At 54.0% G+C, this 26,141-nt stretch overlaps 7 protein-coding genes across 7 annotated transcripts; 2 read left to right on the top strand and 5 right to left on the bottom strand.

The window, feature by feature from the left end:
- Positions 1-139: 139 nt before the first annotated feature.
- Positions 140-1,848, bottom strand: A1O1_00626 (uncharacterized protein; the record flags this gene model as incomplete). The annotated part of the gene is made up of 3 exons (XM_007721543.1): positions 140-275; positions 324-724; positions 778-1,848. 3 exons carry the CDS (start codon positions 1,846-1,848, stop codon positions 140-142), a joined length of 1,608 nt encoding a protein of 535 aa, XP_007719733.1.
- A 1,064-nt stretch (positions 1,849-2,912) lies between these two features.
- Positions 2,913-3,971, top strand: A1O1_00625 (uncharacterized protein; the record flags this gene model as incomplete). Its single annotated transcript, XM_007721542.1, has 1 exon — positions 2,913-3,971. One exon carries the CDS (start codon positions 2,913-2,915, stop codon positions 3,969-3,971), a length of 1,059 nt encoding a protein of 352 aa, XP_007719732.1.
- Positions 3,972-4,306: 335 nt separating this feature from the next.
- Positions 4,307-6,790, bottom strand: A1O1_00624 (uncharacterized protein; the record flags this gene model as incomplete). Its single annotated transcript, XM_007721541.1, has 2 exons — positions 4,307-4,587; positions 4,627-6,790. The coding sequence occupies 2 exons, from the start codon at positions 6,788-6,790 to the stop codon at positions 4,307-4,309; spliced, it is 2,445 nt and encodes an 814-aa protein (XP_007719731.1).
- A 1,049-nt stretch (positions 6,791-7,839) lies between these two features.
- Positions 7,840-14,025, bottom strand: A1O1_00623 (uncharacterized protein; the record flags this gene model as incomplete). Its single annotated transcript, XM_007721540.1, has 2 exons — positions 7,840-8,034; positions 8,101-14,025. The coding sequence occupies 2 exons, from the start codon at positions 14,023-14,025 to the stop codon at positions 7,840-7,842; spliced, it is 6,120 nt and encodes a 2,039-aa protein (XP_007719730.1).
- Positions 14,026-15,852: 1,827 nt separating this feature from the next.
- Positions 15,853-18,853, bottom strand: A1O1_00622 (uncharacterized protein; the record flags this gene model as incomplete). Its single annotated transcript, XM_007721539.1, has 2 exons — positions 15,853-17,994; positions 18,041-18,853. The coding sequence occupies 2 exons, from the start codon at positions 18,851-18,853 to the stop codon at positions 15,853-15,855; spliced, it is 2,955 nt and encodes a 984-aa protein (XP_007719729.1).
- Positions 18,854-20,669: 1,816 nt separating this feature from the next.
- A1O1_00621 (uncharacterized protein) lies at positions 20,670-22,028 on the top strand (the record flags this gene model as incomplete). The annotated part of the gene is made up of 1 exon (XM_007721538.1): positions 20,670-22,028. One exon carries the CDS (start codon positions 20,670-20,672, stop codon positions 22,026-22,028), a length of 1,359 nt encoding a protein of 452 aa, XP_007719728.1.
- A 1,706-nt stretch (positions 22,029-23,734) lies between these two features.
- A1O1_00620 (uncharacterized protein) lies at positions 23,735-25,762 on the bottom strand (the record flags this gene model as incomplete). Its single annotated transcript, XM_007721537.1, has 1 exon — positions 23,735-25,762. One exon carries the CDS (start codon positions 25,760-25,762, stop codon positions 23,735-23,737), a length of 2,028 nt encoding a protein of 675 aa, XP_007719727.1.
- Between the last annotated feature and the right edge of the window lie 379 nt (positions 25,763-26,141).

Raw genomic sequence — 26,141 nt, 5'->3', positions numbered from 1 at the left:
AGGCCAATAGGAATCTCCTTTGATGAGATGACGTGCGCAAATCCCTGGACGTGGTCTTTGGAGATGCTCGACAAAATCATCAGCTCGACAATCGATTTCCAATCACTGGATGCTGTGCTTATCAATGCTCTATTTGTGATTATAGCTCCTTGCGTATCAATTTGGTGATGGTTGTTCCATCGCCGAGGATGTCGGCTTCCTCCTCCAGTCTATAGCCACTGTAGCGCGGCAAAACGATGGTCCATATAAACCAATAACCGATTCCAAAAACGTAACTGGCTCATTGTCAGTGAAGGGGCTGTTGGGGGAAGATCCTGACATACATGCTCAAGCCCACGAGTGCATAAGTTGCATAAAAGAAATTCACATCCGCTGTACCCTTCTTAGGGGGAAACAGCGGTGCTGATATCAGGAAGAGACAAAGTAGGATTCTTAGCCAGACTGCAGGAATCCATGCTTTAAATGGCCGGTAAAGGTCTGGTTTTCGAAGTCGTAGAATGAGTAGTCCTGCACCAACAGCCAAGGCCAAAAACTGACTGGCGTAGCCTTCAACATCGGCGATGAAGGAGTACACCGTTGCAGAAGGTGGCAAAACAATAACCAGCACTGAAGGAACGTAGTGAACAATCAGCCCACCCATCGGCGAACCGAATGGTTTGGATGATGCCAGAATCTCTGCGAAGGGAAGAAATCCTTGTCTCGCTACTTCTTGGTTGACTCGAGCCTGAAGATCGTCAGTACGGCAAAAGAAATGTAAGCATGATTGATCCAACTCACCAAGGCGAATGTAACCACCATGACATTCCCTGCGGCACTGAGGGCGATGGCAAGAGGGAGAAACTTGTCTCCGAACCCAGCCCCAAAGACACGTTCGAAGAAGAGAGCGGCGATCAATTCCCTGCTGCGCTTGACTTCTTCCAAGGGCACCACTGCAAGGTATGCAATATTGATGAGGACATACATAAAGCAAGCCGTCAGTAATGCGGCGGGACCCACGGATTTGATCGTCCTGACCGGATTCTTAACCTCATTTAGGACGTTGTTGATGTTGCTCAATCCGCCATATGAGTAAAGGACCTTGAAAAAGGCTGTCGAAAGATTGTTCCACTCCCAGTTGGAATCTTTCCATAGGTCGTCCCATGCAGCTCCGGAAGAGCTCTTCGGAGATCGTGTAGACGTATCAGGTCGGAATATGACCACAAACAAGCCTGTGAGGATCATGAACAAGATCAATCCGATTTTCAACCAGCCCAGGACATTCTGTATCCAGATCCCGGTTCGGTAGAAGCAGCTATGCACGATGGTGATCAAAGTGAGAAGACCAACGGCCAGTAACTTTGTGGCGAGGTCTCCCGGGCTGGCATTGGCGGCAAAAAGGGTGTATTTCGCAAAGACGATGCAGTTGCTGGCCGTGACTCCTAGCAGCACCGCCTGCACAGCGACTAGGGTGGAGGTGAGGAAACGTGGTTTGCGGTAGGTGTATTCCAGATAGACCTTGACGCCACCGGATCGTGGAAGCATACACCCATACTCCATATCGATGGCCAGTCCAGCCCATGCCACGAGGGCTCCAATGACCCAGAGCACCATGGCCAGTCCAGGACTGCCAACATTCTGCACGATTGTTCCCGGCATGGCAAAGATCCCACTTCCAATGACTCTGGAGATGACCAGGACATAGGCACTGGCCCAGCCAATGGTCCGACCGGCTGTCGATGTTTCTGGGAGGACATCATTGTCGACTTTTCGCTCATCGTCGACTGACTGCAGTCGCGGGCTCTCTAGATCTGGGGATTCAGCGTGGGAGTTACGAGGGGACAACAAGGGTGAGGTTTCAAGGTCCTGCATCTCGACGCGGATCAAGAATTCAGCGTGACCCGGGTCGAAGTTAGTACGCTGGAAGGTCATCAATCAGAACGAGATGAATCAGAACGCCCAGAGAGAGGCCGGGACTGTCCCCTTAAGCAAGGGCATGATAGAAGAGAGAGGGGACATGTATCACATATGCTGACAAACTGGAAACACCATGTACGACGACCAGGGAGCGCAGACGATGGCAGGACACGACAGGGAGTATCACATCATGTCTCGTCCCGACCTCACGTCAAGGCAGGAAGAAGTGACGCATATGGTTGATAGAGACCCGCCCACCAATGTATGGGCGATGAAACTGATAAGAAGGCTGCGAGGTTGCATTGCTCATCCCGCGGTCCCATCACGCAATTCCAGGGGTAAGCTGGAACTCGTGAGGAACCATTTTAAACAGCCCTGGTCTTCGCACGAGGCTGTGACTCTGCTGAAGCGGATCAAACCAACCAGTGAGGGCAGGCATCTCGTCCGTGATGCACACTGCACAGGATTGCAAAGGAAGAAAAGGATATGAAGAAGAGACAGTGTAAGAAGGATGCTGGATGCCAGTTGATGAATGACGTTCAAGTTGAGATGCGCTTCTAGCCAAATGCTCCGCAGAAATCAACTACGGTGACACGTTGGACGTATATAGCCCACTTCATTAGTCAGCATTTCCTCTCCCTCACCGAGTTCCCTAGATACCTGAGATACTCCCATAAAAGACTTGAGATCCCTGACGCCGACGAGATGGTTGAGTTTGAAGGGTAATAATCAATACTACAACATCGATGATATTCGTCGAGATCTGAACCAGAGACCATGTACCCGTACACTATTGTGGCCTGTTTACATACTTCACAGGGCACAGATTAGTCTTGATCGAGCCTCGGTTCATAGTAGGTTAGACGTAACATATACGAACATATATTCCCCCTCCCGACAGCCTCAATCAGCATGAACATCCTCTATAACACCCTCAGGCATGAGTTGCTGACCTGAAACCCACATCAATCATTTCTCACTACTCCCAAGATATCATAGAAGTCCCGGCAGAATTCAAAATGCCAGTCGACAAGATCAAAGTCCCCCACGACCCACGAATCTCCCTACGCAGCGCCCACCTGAACGGGACGACATATGGCTACCTGTACAGTCCAGCCTCGACCGCCAAGCGAGGGACTATCTTCCTCGTGCACGGCTTCCCAGACCTAAGCATGGGCTGGCGCTACCAAATCCCGTTCCTGACCTCGCTCGGCCTGGACGTCGTGGCCGTGGACTGCATAGGGTACGGACGGACGGACGCCCCCCCGTTCAAAACGCAAGACTACACGTACCGCCGGGCAGCAGACGACCTAGCCGAACTGGCACGCCAGCTGGGTCTAAGCCAGATCATCCTCGGCGGCCACGACTGGGGCGGCGCGATCGTCTACCGCGTGGCACAGTACTATCCGACCCTGATCCAGGCCGTCTTCAGCATCTGCACGCCCTATTTCGCCCCGTCGGACAAATACGAGCCCCTGGGCATCCTGGTGCAGAAACGCCTGCCGAATTTCGCCTACCAGCTACAGTTTGCCTCGGGCCAGATCGAGGAGGCTGTGCAGTCGGCCGCCGAGATCCGTCAGTTTTTGAATGCCATGTACGGCGGCCGCAGTGCTGCTCCGGATCCCAAGCCGGTCTTTGACGTGGATCGGGGGATCGACGTGGCTCGCCTGTCTCGGGTGGGCAAGACGAAGCTGCTCGACGACGATGAGATGGACTACTATGTCGCCGAGTATGGTCGGCACGGGATCCACGGGCCTCTGAACTGGTACCGCAACCGGGAGGACAACTTTATGAATGAGTGGCGCGACTTTTTTCGGTCTGGGCAGAAACCCGCGGCTCAGGCCCCGACGATCAAGCAGGAGGTGCTGTTCGTGCTGGCGACCAGGGATCAGGCCCTTAAGCCTTTCATGGCTGAGAGGATGGGCGAGCGTATTCCGAATCTGACCAGACGCGAGGTCAGTGCTAGCCATTGGGCGCTGTGGGAACGGCCGGAAGAATGTAATCGTCTTATTGGAGAGTGGTTGCATCAGAAGGTGTTTGACAAGGACAGTGATCGCAGTAGGGAGAATAAACTGTGATGGAATGACGGACAGCAACAGGGGATCGGGGACAGACAACCTGCTGCTGGAATCTCGGGGGGCAGTTCTCTGTAGAGATATAATTTAATGATTGTGTAGCAATTCTGGTACTTGCTTGATCTCATCTCTTGCCCGGTCTATTGTCTATTTCCCCATTAACTCCCGTAGGAAATGATACTCTGTGAACCTGTCTACAAAACCACCCCCCTTTCGGTTCAAGATTTACCCCTTTCTTCAACCATGAAGACCATGGACAGGCAGCATGACCACCACCGGCATCGCTCGCCATCGCCAGCCGCTGCCTGTCTCTAACAACAAACCCTCACGATCTTCACTCACAAATGCATTCCTCGAACATCACTCAAGATCAACTCGGCAATCGGTTCCGTCAGCGTCTCATTCACACTCAGACTCATGAGTTTCCCAATCTTGACATTGATCGCACTGTTGCGATCGTCGACAATGCTCCAGATGCGCTGCTTGATATCGAATTCCGTCTGATAATCGAGTAGCAGATGCTCGATGCGCGCCTTGTGGTCGAGGACACTCAACTGCGGGTTCTGTCCCAAGGAGATGGTGATGGTATGTTTTTGTCTGTTGCTGTCCTCGTTTCCATCTCCATCAATATCTCCTCCTCCTCCGCCGCCACCACCACCAACATCCGGGACATGCACCACCATGGACGGCGTATCCGGATACACGTCGACAACAACCTCAGTATCGTTACTGCGATCTTGGCCGTCAACAGTGATTTTTAACGCCGTCGGGATCTGCGTGACGGCCAGGAACCGAAAAGTCCACATGCGCCCGGTGACGTGGGCGGTTAGTTGGCCCGGGGCCTGGCTGTACTGGATCAGACTACCGCGCTCCCCGGTGGCGGGTGCTTCCCTGCGAGTCTCGTCGGAATCGTCGGCCGGGTCTTCGAGCACGCTGATCTGGCCGTCGGCGCCAATGACGACCAGGACTTCGAAATGGTCTGGGTTGGGTCCGCCGTTCTGGGGCGCCAAGTTGGCGTCGAGCGGGACGATACTCCCCTCGTGGGCGAGGACCGGGATCTCATCTAGAGATCGGTACATGTTGAGTTCGCGATCGCCGTCGTAGACTGTACCGGTGAAGATGTCGACGTGGCGCCCGGTCGGCGGCAGCCAGGCCTTGACGGCGGCCAGGTTGGTGCGCCTGTCGCGCGGCTTGACGACCGGCGCGACGATCAGCTCCGACCCGAAATGGTACTGGTTGGGCACGGAATAGGCCTCGTCGCGCTCCGGGAATGACCAGTACATGGGCTGGACGAGGGGTTCGTCTTCGGCCGAGGCGCGCACGTTGCAGGTGTACAGGTAGGGAATCATGCGGTGGCGGAGACGCATGAACTTCTCCATGACCGCCTCGCTCTCCGCGCGGTACAGCCACGGCTCTTTGGACGACCAGCGCGAATTGGACGAGTGGAGGCGCATGATCGGGCTGAAGACGCCGAACTGCACCCAGCGAGTCACCAGCTCGTCGTCGCGCGTGCCGCCATAGTGTCCGCCGATGTCGTGGCTCCACCAGCCGTATCCGATGTTCGACGCCGTGGCGGTGAACTCGGGTTGGAACTCCAGCGACGCCCACGTCGTCACCGTGTCGCCGGAGAAGCCGACCGGGTACCGATGGCTTCCCGGGCCGGCGTATCGCGAGAAGATGAGCGGCCGTTTGCCGTCGAGGGCGTTGTCGAGGAAATGGAAATGGTTCAAGAGCCAGAGAGGGTCGACTCCGGGCACTTTGCTGTGCGAGCCTTGTTGCCAATCTATCCACCAAAAGCTACAGGCCACCTTTTCGATGTTCCGGTGTAGAATGGTCAGGTACGCTTCCATGAATTTGGGGCTGGTCGGGTCGAACAGGATCGGATTCTTCTTCGAGGTGTCGTGGTTCAGGAACTTGGCCATCTCATCGTACGCATCTTCATGATGATGGATGCCCGCGTGCGGATGGTCGTTCAGCGTGATTTTCAGGTTTCGCTTGTGTATTTCGCGTCCAAAGGCGGTGGGATCCGGGAACAGCTTCTCGTCCCACGTGTAGCCGGTCCAGCCGGCGTGAGGCACCCGGTCGTCGTTTACGAGATGCCAGTCCATGTCGACCACCGCCACCGACAGCGGGACGTCCTTTTCCCGAAACTCGTCGACCAACGCCACGTACTCGTCTTGGTGATACCTGTAATAGCGACTCCACCAGTTTCCCAGGGCCCATCTGGGCAGGATGGGCTGCTTGCCGCTCAACGCATAGAAGTCTTTGATGGCACCTTTGAAGTCATGGCCGTGGCAGAACAGATATCCGTCAATGCGGTCTCCCGGCAGTCGCCCGGCCACGAACCCATTGCCATCGAACAGCATGGATTTGCTATCGTCCATGTCGGCGTATCCGAAGCGCGATAGCACTCCAGTGCCCATGTCACAACGCCCATCACACCCATCCAGCGTTCTGGCGGTGCCCCCGAGGTTCTGCTCTTTGTCTGTCTCGTCCCCGTACCTCCATTGGGCTCCCCAGAGCGTGACTTTGGCCGAGAAGCTGCACATCAATCCACTGGGGCTGAAGCGTTTCTTGTCGTAGCTCAGGTGTAGATGGTCGGTGATGATCTCCAGTTCATCTTCCCGGTCGATGGCCTGGAACTGGGGCACGGGGAATTCGCGGTTGATGGCGAAGGTCGAGGCCCGGTCTTCGAACTTGCCGTCGTAGGACCATTCGTAGCGAAGAAGCCGATCGGTGAGGAGGGTGAAGCGATAGTGGGGACCCTTGACCACGGCCTCGGGATGAGCCAGGGGCTTGCTTTCGAAGTGATAGCCCTTCATGTTGACAATGACAAGTCGGGGTGATGATTGACGAGCAAGACTAGAGCGGAGGATCGTGTGTTGAGTCCTGGTCAGTCGACAGAACATACAACAACAACGACAGTCACTGATCGCTTGACCGTGATTCTCCAAGGGCGACTCATCGATTGCCTATGGAAGAAAGCATGTCAGTGTCCTACTATGTAGTAACTACGATGGATGTACGTACAAGGTGCAAGGTGTTGAACAAACAATGGCATCATACCGAATCCACTCTCTCTATCTCTCTATCTCGGAGTATTACTCGGTGAAAAAGGAAACAAGATTGTCTGACCAAAGGGACGTTTATGTCGATGTTGATGCTGTCATGGCAATCTATCACTACCTATCTACTGTTGAGGCCAATCCCCCATCAAGCTGTGTTGTACTCTGTATATATCTTTCTTTCTTCCTTTGTGTTAATACAGTCGGCGCGATGGACATGGTAGAGACACGACATAGATATCAACCTGAGCATCAATATCACCAATGTCTTTGTCTGATATCATGTCATATAATATACCACTCACTCACTATATTCAAGGCATCGTATAATACAGTAGACGATGGATATTCATTCCCAAGACGACCGTGGTCTCCCCATGGGCCGCCCGTCGCATCTAATCCATTCCATTCACCAAAAGGCATCCCCAGCCTGCCATCCAATATCCCATATTCCATATTCCATATCTGCCATTGTGGCGCCCTATGATTGAACAACTTCCCTTCCTGCCTTTCTTTCCACTGTCCAAAGAGTGATAGTGACGATGGGCAAACATCCAGGTCCCCCTTTTCAACATTTACAAATGTTTGATGATTGTTCGTAACGGCATTCCTTATCCTTTGCATCCTTCTCCTAAAGTAGTATGCTGGTCGTCCATGCGGCATCCCCTGAAAAGCCAAATCAGTCCGGGTCCTGTTGCCCCTCCACGCGAGTGTCGTGCGTCGTAAACCCGCCTCGTTACCATTGTCTGTTCCCGAGAGCAGGGCAGTAAGCCCCGGCTTGCTCCCGGATGGTGACCCGTCGGAGATCAATGACTTGATTCCAAGTCTGTTTCTTCCTCGGTCTTCGATGTAACCACTTCGTCGTGAGCGCTTTTCGCTTCCGCGAGAAGGGCCGCAATCTCAGCCATGACCTCGGCGATGGGCCTGGCTTGATCCATGAGTGAGACTCCCTTGCGGAAGGGATGGGCCATGTGGCGAAGTTGCAACGTTGTTGCACATGCCTATGAACATCGTGTTAGCCTCCTGTACTCAAGTATCTCATTCCTACGTGACTGGTGGCTCCTTACCTCGACCCGTGTCACCTGATGTTCCAACAGATTCATCATGAATCCATCCGTTTGCACCCCTCCGCGCTCCTTCATCCTCGTGAGCAGACTCAACTCCGGCTTGTGAAGACCCGCTGCCCGCTCTGGTGCCTCCAGACAGCTGCACAACATCTCCAGCCGCAAGGCAATGTCCCAAAGTTTCCAGACTTCGTCCAGTTGGAGTTCCTTGAGTTCGCTGTCCTTCCCCAGGCTTCCAGGCTGACCCTTTTCTTCATTGGGTCCGGGACCCCCGAGCTGGACCTTGTTCTCCGCTCCAGGAGGTATTGTCAACCGGCCGGCCAGGGAATGGGGGTAGATCAGGTAAAGATATTCGGGATTCTCAAGACCCTTCAACTTTTTCTCCCCGAGGTCCTTGACTTCAAACCCTTGGCTGCTCAATTGACGAAGTTCCCGACGGATTTGGCTCGCCAATGGATCGTCATTCACCGTGTCGTCCGAGTCGATCGAGTCGCGCCGCTCATCGTCGGCATAGCTCTCCAGAGTCCTCTGAATCTCGTTGATGAAATCACTGCTCACGCTGATTTGCCCACCATCCGCCACCGCTGACACACGAGAAGCTTTGTTCACCATGGGGCCGAAGTAGTCCATTCTGCGGGTGATTGGATCCTGTTCGCACACCGGACGTCCCCAATGTAATCCCATCCGGACCGACAACCCACGGTAAATGACATTCTGGTCGGCGTCCAGCTTTTCTTGACAATGAACGGTCTCCAAGATCTCGGTGGGCCACGGGAGCTCCAGAAGATGACTTTGACAGCTGAAACACCAGAGTAGCGCTGATGTGACCGTCGGGAAGGACACCATGAAAGCATCACCTTCAGTCTTGACTTCGTAACCACCGATGATGCGGAGCTGTCGCCGCATCAGTTCGTTGTGCATCATTATGGCGGATCTCATGGGGACCGGGAGTATCTCCCATAACGCGGTCGAGTTCTTGATGTCTGTGAAGCAGATTGCCACATCTCCCACCGGCGGCTCCGGTTCCTCTAGCCGGGCCAGTCGAGAGTCACCCACCAGGGTCTCGCCCTTGCGCCTCGTCTTCCGGGAGCTAGGGAATATGGCTCCCTCGTCAAGTCCCAGCTCTTTTGCCAACGACAGGCTAGTCCCGCGGTACCGGTGGTCTCTCCTCTTTCGCAGATCGGAGATGCCGAGCACCATCACCATGATCTTGTCCCTGGCGCCGAAAGCCATTGCCAGATCCCGCAGTTTCTGAGCAGCGAGCATAAGGTCGTTCTTCTCTGCCCGGGCCGCGTCAACTGCCACATCGACCGTAACATAGTCCCAAAACTCTCGGGTCGCTACCACAATGAGCTCGTCGGACTCATTGACTTGGCACTTGAAGGTGTGTGGTGCAGCAATGACAGCCGGCATTTGGCTGTAGTAGCCGAAAGCCCGGCTGACCTCGAGGCTCTCGTTGAGTTTGCCCTGTCTGGACACGTACCCTCCTGCCTCTCTGATACGCTCACGTTCCTCCGGTTCAGCAGGGTCGTGTTTGCGTGTCAATTGACAATGTTGACCATTCGATTGAATCAGAATCGCCTGAATGTCGCCCACGTTAGCCACGTAGAGGTCCTGGCCGTTGATGTATAGCACAGTTGCCACTCCACCAGAGGTCAGCTCATCTGGCCCAAGGATGTTCGCAACGGTAGAGCCGCGATGGCCATTGGCCAGTCTGTACTCTTTGGTGTCGAAATTGCTGCTGGCAAAGTTGGCCATGTCTTTGTTCATGCTCAGGAAGGTCCTTCGGAGGGCGTCGATCGGGCTGTCTTCCGCCGCAGCATCCGCCTTTTTGAGCTCCTCATAGAAGACGGCCGAGAAATTCTCGTGCAGATACTTTGCAACCCTCGATCCTCCGCTTGACATCGTCTGGCCATCAAACATGCCAATCAGGATCTCTGCATCTCGGCCTCTGAAGTTGGGTTTGAGCAGATCAAGAGTGGACAGATGGTCGTTCTTACCCAACGTGTCTGCCATTCCGTACGTTAGTGCTCCAACCAACGACGCAGAGGTCCGGACACGGCGGTCTTCATTGTCATCCGGGATAGTGTTCGTCAACAGTGTGACATCCATCAGACCAAGAACACGCAGGTATTTCAAGGTGTTGAAACTGGTAAGGTCGGTCGTGTCGTTCCGATTCACCGCGTTGAACTGGGTGGGATTCTGATGGGCTGGCTTGATTTCCAATCGTCTGTTCGCGGAAAAGTTCAGATATTTCAAGTTGGTGTTGCGATTCCAGTTCCAGTCATAAGGCCAATTCGAGACGTTGTACTTCAGAGCATTGCTTCCCACATCCAACGTTGACAGCTTGTGTACGTTGCAAAGCTCGGCGGGCAACACTTGAAAACGGTTGGCGTTCAGATGTAACACCTTCAAGTTGCTGCTTTCCTCGAGGTCGTCAGAGGGTAGAGAAGTAAGCTGGTTTCCTGAAAGATAGAGCTCACTTAACTGGGGCCAACGACGCAGGACTCCCTGAGGGAAGTCATCGAGTTCATTGTAAGACAAGTTTAATACTCGAAGCTCCGGTAAAAGAGCCAATTCGCGGAATACGTCGTCATCGATACGGTTGTCTGCAAGGTACAAATAGCGAAGAGAACCGGCAAAAGTGTTTTGCAGCCTTGCCTGCGACATGTTGGAGTCCTTCCGAGTAGCTATGCTCATCGAATATTCGGTGTTTGTCCGCGAGATCACGGAAGTCTTTCGATGAGGCTGGAGCGAAGCAACAGAGTTCTTGCGTGCACTCCCCGGGGAGCTACCAAGACTCATCATTCCTGCAGAGGCTTGGCTAGGACGTCGAGCCTGGAAATCTTCAAGCCTACCGAGCTCTTCGAAGCTCGGCGACGTTGACAAACCCGGAGTCGTGGCAGGTGTAGTTTCTCTGGCATCACTAGGCGGCGGGGGCGCCGTCTGCTTGGGGAACGTCTCCAGCACGTTGGACGAAAGATTGAGCGTCTCCATTTTCCGACAGTACCAGATCTCAGGCGGCAGGCTCTTCAAATTGCACTCCCGGAGGTTGAGGAACTTCAGCTCAATCAGGCTCCCGATCGATGGCGGTACAATGTTCAGAGGGTTTTTTGCCATGCTCAAATACTCCAATTTCGACAATCTTCCAATCTGCGCGGACATGTTCGAGAGGTGGTTCTTGTCAAGGTTAAGCTTCTGCAAGTTAGGCATGAAATCGAACATGGTCTCTTTGAACTCGACCAACTTCGCCGAAGCAATGTTAAGGCTCGTTAATGATGGGACAGGTTGGTCAAGCTCGAAAGAAGTGACAGGACAGTGGTCCAGAACCAGAACACGGAGCTTCGCAAAGGAGCCCTTGAACGTGGTGACATTGTTGTGCCCAACAAGTAGTAGTTCCAGATTGGGAAGCTTGGTCACGTTCTCGATGTTGGTGATGCCATTGAATCGCGCGTCTACCTCTTTGAGGTTGGTCAAGCCTGCAAAGCTCTCGTTGAACGGGTCTTTCAAATCGTTGTTGGTCACCCAGAGCCTTTCCAGCGTCGATAATTGCGAGATCTTCGGCAGAGATGAGAGCTTGTTGAAGCTTATGTCAAGGTCAACGAGCGACTTGAGGCTACAGATATGTTCCGGGAAAGTAGTAAAGTTGTTGGACGACAAATTGAGGCTGCGAAGCTGCCGGAAGTACGCAAAAGTGGGCGGCAATTCCGACAGCTTGTTGTTGGCCAGCTTGAGACTCACAAGCCCCATCAACCTATGTAGCTCAGCGTGGTCAAGCTGCTCAAGCCGATTGTTGGAGACATCAAGGACTGTCAACCGACTAGCCCAGGCCAGGCTAGGTGGTAGTCGCCATGCCTCGTTAGCTGTGAACTTGATCTCACGAAGGTTGATACAGGCGGTGATGAAGTCTCTTGGGACTCGAAGCGCAAGGTTTCGCGACAAATTGATGGATATGATCTCCGATGCTTTGGTGTAGAGTAAAATTGGAATCGTAACGAGCGATCTGCCTGAAAGGTCGACGTGACTGAACTTTTGCATTTTATTGAATGCAGGATCATTGTCGAGGCCACTGCCGTAACCCGTCTGTTTCTCGTGGCTAAAGGTGAACCTGATCAGGTAGCTGTTATCTTCTCGACCGACATCCTCGATATGATCTCGGTCAGTATAACCGGCAAGTTGTAGCAGTTTCTTCTGCATTGCCACCGGCCGTTCTGCAGCCCCCAGCCGTCTTGAGAGTTGATGCTTGCGCATGAGTAACTGGTAGCTGTCAATAGAGTCGTGAAGGACAGACTTCTTCGCGAGAGACTTCAACACTTCTGCCACGGTGGCATTAATAGACATGGACAAGGTTGCAAACGTGCCATCCGTCCTGAACACACGCATGAAGTAAGACACGCCGTCATCCTCTTGGATGGCAGGGAGGCCACTTTCGCTTGCTTCAGGTAAGCTATCAAGGATCTCGTCTTCCTGGCCTTTGACAGCCCAACTGTCTGGTGCATCCCAAGCTGGAGCAGGCAGCTCTAGAGCTGGTGTAGTGACGGTCTTGCCGGTCCAGATTCCTGCCTCGCCTGTCGTCTTGGGGATATGTGGCTGAGCAATGATGTCGGACATGTCGTCGAAATTGGTGTCGAGACTGAAGACACCTGCCTGCATCGGTGCCTGTTGATTTGCGGACCGAGTCTTCTCCAAGGCTTCACTTTGAAGACTGGGTCCGCGATGTCTACCATGACGGGTGAACCTACTAGATTTCGATGACCCCGTGTAGCTACGCTCCATTTTGGGTGGCGGGTCAGGAGGTTTGATCGTAGATGCGCTCTCAACAGACGCAATACTGGTCTCCCTATCCCTTTTGTTGTCGGCCACCTGTGTCTCGATACCTCGCGTGGATTGCGTTCTGCCCTTTTTAGTCTCCTCCACCGGCTTCGCCGACTCCACATTGGTTTTGATAGGCTCGGGTTGCTGTGGTTGTTTGTCTTTATGCCTTGACTTGAGCATTGAAAAGATAGATCTCTTTTCTGGTTGCGAAGCATTCTCTTTGCGCGACACCGGCGCTGGGCTCGAGTTCCGGTTCAGAGTTGAAGGAGAGCTCGTCGGCGTGCTGTTTTGAGGAGCAGTGCGAAGAAAGCCTATGTTGGGGGAGGAGGCTTCTCGGCTGGTGGATGGTCTCTTGGGAATGGCCGGAGGTGCTTGCTGACCCTTGGGCGAATCCTCCTTGCTTCTTGTATGGCGATGCAGGAGACCGCGGCGGTAGGACGAGGGAGCAGGAGCCCCAGGCTGTAAAGTCTCGCTCGGCTGATCCTGTCGTATAGGCGCAGAACCGAAATTGGAAACGTCCTCGAAATTCTGATAAGCCCAAGGGGTGACATCGCTGGAAGGAGGAGGCGCTGGTGTCTTGGGCGCATCCTCCACTGTGTTCTGGGTTTGGACAGAGTTGCTGCGTTGGGATGGCTTCTCCAAGATGGCGCCCTGACCTTCTTGTTCCGGAGACAGATTTGCCGCCGACCCTTGCCTCGAACCCGTCGGATCTTCACCGAAGAAACCCTTCAAGCTCTTGTGATACCGCCCATTGACGCCGCTGCCTTTCGAGCCTGTGCTACTGACCGTTGTGGCGCTGGCTACTGAAGGCCGCCGCGCGTCGCCATCAAAGTCAGGCGAATCCGACATAGCCGACATAGCCGTCCATGCTGTATCTGGCCGTAATGATGAATTGTGTTCGTCCCTACCCACCGGCGGCTCATTGAAATGCGACTGGTTGAAAGCCCGAGTACCAACCATATGTGCCTGAGGATCCCGTTCCCAAGGTGCCACATCAACATCGTTCGGTGGTCGGCTCGCCCAAGGAGCGATGTCAGCGGCAGTGGCCTGTTGATGAGCGGTCGCCTGGCGACCCTGAGGGTTCGACGCCGAGCTCGACCCAAATATAGCCATGGCTGCCGGAAGAGGTAAGCGAGGCAGCGGTGGTTGTACTCGCTAGACCACGCTACCTCGTTGGTCACAGGGCAGAAGTGTGGGAGAGGAAAGGTGAGCGACGACTCGGCTTGCCTACGCGGTCCTGGTCAGCAGCTGTGCAATCGGGGTGAACTGTTGCATGTCTCTGAAAGGATTGTTCCTGTTTCCGGCTGTCCTCTGGGCCACGATGCCGGCAGATAACTCTCAATGGCCACAACTTCGGGCCGCAAAGAGAAGCCAACCGCTCAACAGGATACCAGAGCACTAAACAGCGGAGCGCAAGAACACCAGGGTTGCCAGTATGTAGTCTTCAAACGGGGCATAGAGCCATACCTTCTCCTCTCGACACCACCGAGACACCACCGAACACTTGTATGGTTCACAATTCGACCCTCTGCGCAAATCTTAGAACATGATCACTCCCAGCTCGGTGAAGACCTCGCAGGCTGCGAAGAATGTCGCAATAACCATGCTAAAGAGCGGAACCGGATAGTCGTAGGGGCCCGGATGGCGGTTTCGAGATGCGCAGGACAGCTGAGGACGTCGTTGCACAGCCCACTCGACGAGTTCGAGGACGTCTCACTTGCGCACAGCAACAATGGTTCGTGCCTGCTCGGGCATCGCGGCTCGTTTGCTTCAGGTTTTGGGTTGACAGGTGGAAGTCGGTTGTCAGCCGTGGTGTGTGTAGTAACGGGTCGTTTCGGTCGAGGCTGAGGAGCGTGTATACGGGTCGCGGAAGGACCAAAAGGCTGGAGATGGCGACACTCGAACTCGAGCTCGGGATGACTTGGTGGAACAAGACGCTGTTCACTGCCCACTGTCTCAGCACTCAGAGAAAAGATGATGAATGGCTACGAGAGGATGAGGATGGCTCAAGCAGCCTGGTAGAGAGACACACACATGATTCTGTGGAGATGATGAATCAATAGAGCGCAGTCTGGCACCAACCATTGGAGCGGGAGCGAGTCAGAGGGAGGTCGACGCCTGATCAGCCATTGATGCTACCGAAGATACCTAACAGCAGCGGCACCCGCGTCAGGCTGGGGTCAGTGCCTGTCGCCTAACGGGTAACGACCGAGGAATCGAGCAACGAGTGACGGGTAACGAGGCATCATCCCGCCCGACTTCCATCACTACATCCCATCAAATTGTTCTTCCCATGCGCCTTAGGTACCTACCTACCTAGGTACCTATACATGTATCTTTAACCACAGGCACTGTTGGTACGTATATCATCGCTGTGGTACTGTAGCAGCAGAACGACCAGTGAACCACTGCACCCACCGCCAACGTTCAAATTTGACAAGCTGAGGGCTGATGAGGCATCCTTCAAATCCACGCCGAATCATCTTCATCGAATCACCTGCTCCTGCAGCACATCGACTCCTTACCGGCCACCATCCCGGCCCCTACCACGATCATTCCCTTGGTATTACAGACACAAACAAGCTCGTCGCGCAGTTTCTTTTCGAGCTTGACGTTACTCCTACCAGAAGTCTCAGACCTTCAAGAGCCCTCATAAGAAGGCGCCTGTGGTATTCTTCCCTCTATACTCGGATCCCAGTATACCTACGCTTGCCAGCCCGCCTCTCGCCTGCTGCAGTTCCAGTCCTTGGACTCTGCTTCCCGAAGCTGCTGAGACGGCAGACCGTAACTGTTTTGCTAGAAGGAGGCCACTACAAAATATGTTTTGATCGCAGAACTGAAAAGTTGCCATGTTGATGCTAACACGCCATGCTAGAACACCAGCATTGGCTATGCTCTACGCCGCCCCTAAGTATAGGATCCACGGTGGCCGAGATTTGGTCAGGCCGACGACACACCCAGTGCCTTCTTCATATCACCACGGAACCAGACCAAATCGTTCCCGGACGCTTTGATCATACCGGCATCCGTTGCAGTCTCCGAGCTAGACTGACCTTTGGTCTTACCTTTCCCCGAGGTCGTAGCAGATGACGCACTTGGGCTGTGAGCTGCATTCGCATTTCCACCGAAGAGACTCTTCCACCCGCTTTTGCTACCAGCCTTGCCCTTTTTCTTCTGCTTTCTCTCTCCTTCAAAGTGACCAGCCTCTGCAAAATCGGGGTTGACCATAGTGCGGCCTCCAGGTCCAGGGGGTGCTGCTGCTTGCCCTGGAGGGCCCCAGGAATGTGACGACCCATGTGAGGGTGATTGTGCCGAGCTGGACGATCCAAGAGAGAAAGATGGTGAATGTGAGGGCGATCCAGGTGGTGTGTGCGACATTGTCTCGATTAAATTCGCAACCACGTCTATTTTAAGCTTAGAACCTGTGGTACCCCCCTGCTGAGATCCTTCTGGACCATCAACCTGGACTGGGACTATTTTTCCATTTTTCTTTGCGAGTTTCAACCTCAAGGGACGATCTAGCTGCGGGTGGTCAGAGTTGCCAAAGTCCTTCGGTTTCAACCCGGGCTCGATCGCTTGTTGGATCGGTAGCTTGAAGAAGTCTTCCAACTGTGTTATGCTGGCCCGTGGAGCATCTTTTTCGGTCTTTTCTGATGCTTCGACCAGCCTTGGAGGCAACCTGAAAGGCTGGAAAGGGGCCTCCAACTCCACCGGGCCAGACGCCTTCTCCGGCTGTGCTGTTTGTGGTTCCGGTATGGATGCCACTAATTCAGCAACGGAGTGCGTTGTTGAGCTCAAATCGCCCGTTCTCGGGTTCATCGTCTCGACCCTGGTTTCTTCTTGAGTGTTTTTGGCGGAATTCGCCTCTAAATTGCATTCATCATCCACGCAGGTAGCTGTTTCGAATGGAGCTGCTGCTGCTGCTGGAACGACTTCCACCCTCGACGACCCAGATATTTCCCCTGTCGGTGTCGCTTCCAGCTGTGGCGGCATTTCAGCCTTCTCATGTAAGACCGGTGTTGTCTCTTCAGCGGGTGCCGGAAGAATAGACTCTCCAGCCGAAGGGGCTCCGACGACTCCCTTGGCTTCAGTCAGAGCCGAAGACACTGTAGTCATGTTTTCTGATGTTTCAGGCCCAGGCTCCCCTAGAACGGAAGGTTCTGAACCTTCCTTTGACCTGACGGATGCAGGGCGCTCCTCGTGTTCTGTATTGGCAGGTAGCTCTGACGGCGGCAAAGCCATGGACATCACAGCAGGGTGCGAAGTGAAAGCCAGGTTAGGGCCTGATGATCGACGAGTCACCGGTGTTGATCCGACAATTGAAGCGCGAGCGGAATTATGAATGGTTCGTGGAGAACTCCAGTCCAACGGCTGGTCATGCTTGCTATCTGGTGTGATTCTGCCGATTGAAGGACTTTGCTCGTGGGAGAAAAAATAGTCCGTTTCTCGTCCTGACACGACACCCTGTGAATTGACGGCCAGCACCGGTGTCCCTTTGACTTGGGAAGATTGCGGCGTTAGCAGTAAGGACACACCAGGCGACTTCCACAAATGCCCCAGTGCACTGGGGTAGTAAATGCTGGACGCCCGATGCTCAGAGAAGTTTTCGGGGTTGCGACCCAGTGCCATACTCCGCCGGTTGTTCACTGAGACCGGGACCTGGTGAAGTAGATCTTGGGGAACGTCTGCGGGTAGTTCAATAGGATGGTCGTTTCCAGCTTTGAGGCCAGACTCCGTAGCCTTTGGCATACGTTGCGTGGCCGACTGTACTCGTGGTCCGCTCAAAGTTTTGACTCCAAACGCAAGAGTCCGCTGACCAACATCTGGTCTGGGATCCCTCCTGCCTTCGGGAGACCGTGGAGACTGTGTACTCGCAGATAGTGAATGAGAGGCCAAGCCTCGACTGGAGTTGCGTCCGCTGTTGGGTTGTGTGGTGATCCCAGTCGTCCGCGGACTCCGCGAGGAAGGCTGTGTCGATAGGTGCCGTACGGGTTCGGTTGGTAAAGGCTTCTGGCTGGTCACAGTGACTCCTTGGGAACGGTGTGTCCGACCAGGCTGTTGTGAAGACCGCTGGGTCTTAGCCTGACGACAGTTAGACAAGCAAATAACGCACACCTCTAGGGCTTACAAGAATGTTCCTGCTGACCGTGGCTGCCCTTTGCTCCATCTCAGCGACGATTTCGGCGAGCTTTGAAAGAGAGCCTGCCAATTTGTTACCTTGAAGGTGTAGCTCCAGGAACGCCCGGCGCCAGCCTTCCGCGTTTCCCAGCATAGCGACGAGAACAGCCTCATGCTCCGGAGATTCCCTTCTCCAAGTGGTGTTGAGTTTCGTCAAATACTTCTCCAACACATTGGTCGCGTCGAAGCCTTTCTGGACGTCCTTCAAAGCATCCTTTGCAGCCTTCTTGGTTCGGCTGATGACATGATCGATCTTTTCGTTACCCTCTAGAATGGATGCCCGAAAGGCGCGATCCTCCAACATGCGGTCAAAGACATGCCCATGTGCCAGAGGTAATTTCAGACATCGGATTCTTTCGTGAATGTCACTTTGGGCAAGATTGAAATCATCGGTGGTGCGCTCCAGGAATCCGTCAATATCGTCGACATGAGCTTGTAATATCCTCATTACCTCCTCTTCCGATATGGCCATGTTCTCTGCCAACAGATGCATCCCGAAAGACATTTGGGCCACCAGTTTCCACAAGGGATGGTATCGTTCACCAGGTTTCTGTTTCCATCTGCCAGCAATTACTCGCTCATACGTGGGCGCTTCGAGGAGCATAGACCTTCTGGTCAGCGCGTCAGTCGGGACGTCTTCCTGCAGCTGTTGGTTGATGGTTTCGATCATTGACTCCTCGAACGGTTTCTGCAGCTGTGGTACTGGATGTGCGGGAGGACGCACAGATACCCGTTTGTCGTTCTTGCTTTTGTTGGGAGACATGATGGATGCTTCTTGCGGTGAGACGTCACAGGAGATCTTGCTATCATCAAAAGGACCATCGATGGAGGATATCGGTGGCCCTCAGCCTATACGATGAACCTCCTGACTGTGTCATTTATGTTCGCGATACACCCATACCTCCATCAGCGTCATGCCAAAGTAAGTGTGCCTGATCTTGACTGCGCGGTGGCCTCCGATGATCCTTCCTCAGAGAGCAGTGGGCTTCACTCAGCGGTGATCGTATGCTGCAAGCTGAGACGACGTCTGTGCAACGCGGGGTGGTCTTGCACCTGTCAGAGATCGGCTTCAGGCGCTCATGCTCATCGAAGAGCATCAGGCTGTTTGTTGGAGAGGCAGGCAGGGTAGTAGAGTCGTCAAAGATGTGGCGTTTCGCCGCGTATAAGGCCAGGACCCAGGAGGGATTCTTCGAGGCGCAAGTGAACGCAGGACGTTGGTAGAATGGCCAATATGGGCTTCACGTTCAGAAAATCAAGATTGGATATCGCACTCCATTAAGCTGCCACGGAAAAGAGGGTGTACCCAAGTCAACGCAATACCCTTGCGCCTGATTGTGCTCCCGCTTGACTCCTGCACACCAGCTTTAGGGCAAGAAACAATCTGGTAGGGGAAAAAGTGAGCAGAGCAGATGCAGACCCGGGAGTACTCTGTAGGAAGCCTCCGTGGGCCATGGGGCCTGTGGACATGGTGAGCATGGTTTCAACCATGGCCGCTGGAGCTAACGTGTGGGATTGCAAACAGCAACGTGCCAGAGCACCGTGGAGTGCTCAGGACCGTACACCATAATAGTCAGTTGGCCCGTTGGAGGGTGGGAGGATGCGAGAGAGTGGAAGCAGATTGGTTATAGAGGGCCGGCTCGAAGAAGTGGTGAAACGAAGGGTGCAGTGGTGTGGCTAAGGAGGCGCCGACGATAGGCCAGCAATTCCCCGAGTGCGCCAGGTCCAAGCACCGGACAAGGGACGATCAGGTACAAGTTCAAGTTGCCGGCGGATCCTTGATGCCATCTCATCCGCGTTTCATATTTCATATGCGAGAAGTGTGATGGTGGACCAGAGCAGTGATACCAAAGTGCTCGAGTATGCACGCAACTACCTACCTAGGTACCTAGGTAGGTAGAGATGGCTGCGCAAGTTGTACGTGCCTACCTTAGGAAGGTACCTACTAGGTAGTAGGTAGTAGCTAGCAGGCATGACGGTGTAAGGATATGCAGACAGTTGGGCATTGAATCCGTGGCACATCTTGAAGGAGGGAGAACTTCATCGCCCTGCTCAATTTGCTCACCAACGAATGCAGTAGACAAGACGACTTGCTTTCGTGTAGTCGTTATGCCTAGATGTCTTGTTTCGTGTGGCTTCGTCCTCACTGCCTTGAGTATTCGGCATGGAGCAAGCACATACTAGTATATACAGACGGTGCTATGTACTAGGTGCCTACCTCTTAATCGCGGGACCTGAGGTGCCTACCTACCTTAGGTACCTTAGATACTCTCTAATGGTTGGGGAAGGGGGCCTAAGCCCATTTATAAGGCGTCCATGCCCCATCTCGCTTCAGCACCTGGGTTCCAGCTCGGAGCCTAGGGAGCCCCCTTAGTCCTTAGCCCCTTAGCCCCCCAATCCCTCCAGGAATCCAAGAGTCCAATCACTGCGGTGCGCACCCCAAAAGTCTCGTCTCGATCAATTGATCCCAACTGTCCACGCCCTATTGTAATCTCTCTTCAAACACAGTTCGACTGAGGCAATATAACCCCTGCAAGCAAGTTGCAATTCCACCCTGGCAATTCCCACCAAAGAGACACAGCATGTCGGTAGCAGGATTTCCCCTCCCATCGAAAGATGCGTTGTTGGAAGCCTATCAGAACCGTTCTCTCCACGAGGTTCCAGTTCCGGCCGCAGTCATAGACGTGGGCAAAGTGAAGGCCAATTGTCAGGCTATGCTCGATGCTGTGGAAGAGCTTGGAGTCAGTTTTCGGGCTCACGTCAAGACTCACAAGACCTCGGAGCTCACCCGACTCCAAGTTGGGGCAGAGTGCAAGGATGTGAGGTTGGTTGTGTCGACAGTCATTGAAGCCGAACAGCTGATCCCGCTGCTCTTGGAATACCAACGACAAGGAGCCAGGATCAATGTGCTCTATGGCGTTCCCTTGGGTCCTTCCCATGTACCTCGCCTTGCTACCGTGGCTCGTCAGTTGGGGGCGGGCTCGGTGACGGTCATGGTCGATCATCCCGGTCAATTGCAGTCGGTGAAGAAACTCGGAGAGCAAGCGGGATTTCCCGCCTCAGTATTCATCAAGACCGATTCGGGGCCCCATAGAGCGGGACTACATCCAACATCGATAGAGATGATGGACCTTGTGCGAGAAGTAAGCAGAGGTGAAGAGCAGGGGATTCTTCACCTGGTCGGTTTCTACACTCACAACAGCCTCAGCTATGGCGCATCAGCCCCGGATGATGCCATGGATTGGTTGAAGGTTGAGATTGACTCATGCCGACAAGCCTCTGAACACTCCAAACAGGATCGGAAGAATGCACTTGTGGTATCGGTGGGGGCATCTCCTTCGGCGCTGTCTCTGCAGAACATTGTTTCTTCGAACTCCCGGTCGTCATCATCCTCGTCGGCGATTGCCTTGAAGGAGACGTTGCAACTGACAAAGTCCAATCTCGAACTCGAAGTGCATGCCGGCGTCTATCCTATTTTCGATATCCAGCAGGTGGCCGCAAGCAGTCGTCACTTGACGTCGGACCCTCACGACACCATTGCCGCGTCCGTGTTGACCGAGGTTTGTTCCTTATATCCCAACCGCACGGAACAACCCGAAGCCCTTGTGTCGGCAGGTCTTCTAGCCCTGGCACGGGAGCCGTGTAAGGACTATGCAGGATATGGTGTTGTCAGTCCCTGGAACATGCGAAAGGATTATACGATCAGCAATCAAGAACGGATCATCGTCGCGCGCATCAGTCAAGAGCATGGGATTCTCGCATTTGAAGGCCAGCATCCCGAAATGACCCAGCTCCCACTGGAATATGGACAAAAGCTTCGCATCTGGCCCAACCATGCCTGCATCACGCTAGCCATGTTTGGCTGGTATCTGGTCGTCGATTCCACCAGCGGATCTCCTGATAACATCGTTGACGTGTGGGTTCGATGGCGAGGATGGTGAGGCGCCTACTAGTACGTACTGACATACCAGGTATCAGAACGTCGAAAACCACTCCTAGCCATTCGCTCATCCAGAGTCGTTCGCTCATTGGTGCTCCATCCCTGCGCAATGAACTCATGGCTTCTGGCCACGGTGCAACCCCAATCAAGATCGCCCGGGTCCATTGTCAGATTTGTCGCGCTTGCAGTCACGGTGGTCGAGATGTGAGAGCATCATATTGCCACGGTTTTCTCGATTGTCGGTCGGTCGTTCTCTTCTCATCGGAAGCTACACCCATGATGAAACTCGAACTTGGATTGATGTAACGCATCCGGTGCACGAATCATAGGCCATATCGGCGGAGCGAACGCAGTGGTCCGCCCCGGTTTGCGCTACTTTCTCCCGGGCCTTTGAGGGTCGAGCGGAAAAGCCATCCAGCTGATGTTGGCTCATGAAAAGCAGCAGACTGCCCTCCAGAGCAAGCGAATTGCCCAAGTGGGCATGTCATCGCCGATAGCAAGCATCTTCGCCTCGATCGTCGGAGCGACTACTCAACTCAAAAACGCGGGGATTCCAATGCCCACCTCGCCACCCCTGGTGTTTCGATCCACAGCACATATCGATGATCTACATGCGAACTGTCACGTCGGAAAGCCCATCCGTCCTATGGTCTAGACTGTTTATGGATCCGTAGGGGTTGTGACAAATGATTGGATGGCTGGGGCGCGGACCTGGCTTACATAATGAATAGTATATGCCAGACACAAGGCTCTTTGACAATATACTAACGTATACCTATATATATACATATATCTATCACGGAATGCCATAGTGTACAGAGAACATTAAAGACAAAAGAACAAAAAAAAGGACAGACCTTGATTGCCAGTGCTCAGATTCGAACTGAGGTCTCTTCGGAATCGTAGCCTTCAACTGCCTTCCACTGTTCCCTTCTCACCACACTCTTGTCTCACTCACTTTCTTTTCATCGGCTCAAATGATCAACCAAACCACACCCCAACCCCCCCAGGATGGAAGTGATTGACCGATACAAGATAAACCAAGTCGAGAAAGCAAGCAAGTAGCAAGAGTGACTGTGAGTCGGTCCCAATGGCGATTGACTCTAGGCATTGCCACAACGAAACGTGCTCACCACTGCACTACACTGGCCTTTTTTTCTTTATTTAGAGAAACGAGGCTTGATTGTTGCACAGGATTTGGCGAGGACAAGTATTTGACCCTTAAGGTACCTTGTCCGCTAAGGTCTTAAGGTGCTAAGGGAGAGATTGAGAGCGGTGAAGTGAAGTGATGCGAGTTAAGTCTCGTTCGGTGAGTGAATAGGGTTCGATTGAGAGAACGTGAATTTCGACAAGTGATTTCGTACTGAACTGGACTGGGTAAAGCGGGAATCTGCACGGCTCCGTACGGGAACGGGAATAAGAATTGGGAATTGGGAACTGGGAACAGGTCTCAGGTCTCCGCATGTGTATACTGCAGGATAGGATGGGATCTAAAGAAAGAGAGCAAGCAAAATACAGGGCGAAACGAAGATCAACTTCGCCTAAGGACGACTACTAGGAAAGGTACAATCCTTCAATAATATCCCGGCCGGAGAGCGAAGATGTCTTCTGCTTTTTCCTCCTTGATAGAACCGAAGACAGGGCCAAAGACAAGGCCAAAGTGTTTTGTTCTCCTTTCAACAAAACATCATCCTTGTTTTTCTAAGCTCATTCATCCTTCTTCTTCTTCTTCGCAGCCAACGTCCCTCCAGGAGGCCGTTTATATTTCCTCGGCTCCTTCCTACTCATCAACCCCTTCTCGCGCGTCCCCCGACCACCCTCCCAGAAGCCGGCGCGGGCAGCTTTTCTCTTCCTGACCACGCTCCTACCACAGACGACACAGTCCTCCGGCCGGAAGCGCTGTTCGCGACTACACCAGCCACAGATCATGCGGTCGGCATGGTCGTTGACATGGGCCTCCGCGGCATCGTGGCACCGGTCGCACGGGTAGACGCGGCCGCAGCAGCCGAAGCGGAACCAGCGATAACTGTGGCGGTAGTGCGGGCACGCGCCGTTCGCGGGCAGCGGTGTGCCGGCGGAGATGCCCAGCATTTCCTTTTTGGGGCGGCGACGCAGCGGCAACGCTTCAGCACCAGCCGTACTGGGATGCGAGACGCGCAGGAACTTGACTTCGGGGATGGTGAAGGTCATTTTGGCGTGGCACGCTCGACAGACTTGGATGGGCGTATCGCCGCGCACGGAGATCATTCCGGGTGGCACGGGGAAGGTTGTGGAGCAGGACGAACACGTCGGTTGGAACGTGCTGGGCAGAAGGTCGGCGATCGTGCATCCCGTCAGCTCCACGGTGCCGGCGCGCACCCAGTGGGCGTGCAGCGGACTCGACGTGTAGCTGAGGGTGAATGGTGTGGTGCATTTCAGACAGGTTTCGGCACGCACGCTGGACGTCGCTGGAGTCGATGATGAAGTGCTTGTTGTGGCTGGCTTGTTGGTGGAGGGCAGTGCGTTGCTGGGTTTGACGTTGGTGATGTCTAGTGCGGATTTGCAGCGCATGCATTTCACCGAGAGCGATAGGGAGACCAGCACTAGGAGCTCGATGTTGTGCAGTTCAAGGTTGGGAAAGGATAGGATGATCCCTTTCTCGGATGATGTTGATGTCGATGTCGATGTCGCTGCTGCTGGAAGCGTAGCACCGCCGTCGTGCTCGGCCGCCTCGTCTTCTTCCTGGTCGGCTTCAGAATGGGTGTTGTCGTTGTCATCGGTCTCGTAGGATATGTCGGAGTCGGAGTCGCAGTCGTACTCCGATGCTGAGTCGTGCCGGTTCCATTCTGGAGGTCGCGGAATGACTTTGAGGTGCGGCCGTTCGGGGTCCAATGTTGTCTCGTCAGGGCCAGTTTCTTCTTCGCCGGCTGACACGTTGTTGGGCTCCTCGTGGGCCCGTGTTTCAGACACCGAAGCAACGGAAGGGGGAGTTGTCTTGATCTCTTCCGTAGCCATTGTGTGGATGTTCTGGATCAGGTGGTTGATATGCGCCATCAATGTCATGTCGGAATGTTCTCGAGCATGTCTCTCGAATGCCAGTCGGACGCTGTCCGCTTCCGCACCGGCGACACCCTTTAACTGGACCGTAGGGGGCTCCAGATTGTACAGCTTGGACACGATCAAGGTGACTTCTTTGACAGACTGCAACGACAGAGGAAGCCAACCGGGGTTGGCGATCTGCACGGGGATGTTGAACCTTGTGCCATCAGCGCTTTTGGAGAAATTCGGTACCCGGCCCATGCGAGCTTCCAATTGACGGAGATCCGCCTGTCTCTTGGCCAGTGCATCGATTGTCTGCTGCCGTGTCCAGGAGGGTGGCGGAGGAGGTCCTGGAGCCGGTGTCGGTGCTGGTGCAATTGGTGCCGAAGGAACCGGAGTCGCCTGCTTGACCGGTGGAGGAGGCTTGACGCTCTTGTCGGTATTCGCTACGATCTTGATGGTCTTGGCCTTTTCCGCCGTCAAAAACTTCTCAAGACCTTTGTCCAGGTCGTTGAGCAAGGCCAACAGTGTCCTGCCCGGAGCCTGCTCGACAAGGCTGTCGAATCCCTTTTCGACGTTGATCTGGTAGCCTCGTGGCATTTCGGCATTGCCAACCCGGACGGTGGGCTTTCCATTGTCGGGGTAGGACGTCGGGACAGTCAGGGTACATTGCAGGCTGTCCAGTTCAAACGGGAAATCCGGGTCCGAGGGTTTCATGGTGAATGACAGTTGAGTGGCATCATCGATCTCTTTGCGGACCGGAGAGAACCTCCTGATCACTTGATTGATCTGGAATTCCCGTGGATTGGTGCGTTGGACATGTGGAACGGGTTTTTGAACCGGTGCTGGCTTGGAGGTGGTCTCCCTCGGCCGCTTGGAAGGAGAGCGTTGTTTTGTAACTGCCGAAGCAGCCACATCGTCGGCGTTTGATTGTTCATGTTTCTGCCTGGTGGCTTTGGAATGATCTTTGGGTTGAACATGTCGATAGGGGCATTGGGACCCGGCGCGACAACCTAACGAAGGCGAGGAGGTGTTAGTGGTTTGGAGCAACCAAAGTCAAGCACAAGCACAACGAGTCGTGGGGTTGCATGTACAA

Source organism: Capronia coronata (genome assembly GCF_000585585.1).
Source record: "Capronia coronata CBS 617.96 chromosome Unknown acBCG-supercont1.1, whole genome shotgun sequence".
Taxonomy (NCBI): domain Eukaryota; kingdom Fungi; phylum Ascomycota; class Eurotiomycetes; order Chaetothyriales; family Herpotrichiellaceae; genus Capronia; species Capronia coronata.
The sequence above is the reverse complement of the archived record's forward strand: the minus strand, read 5'-3'. Positions and strand labels throughout refer to the sequence as shown.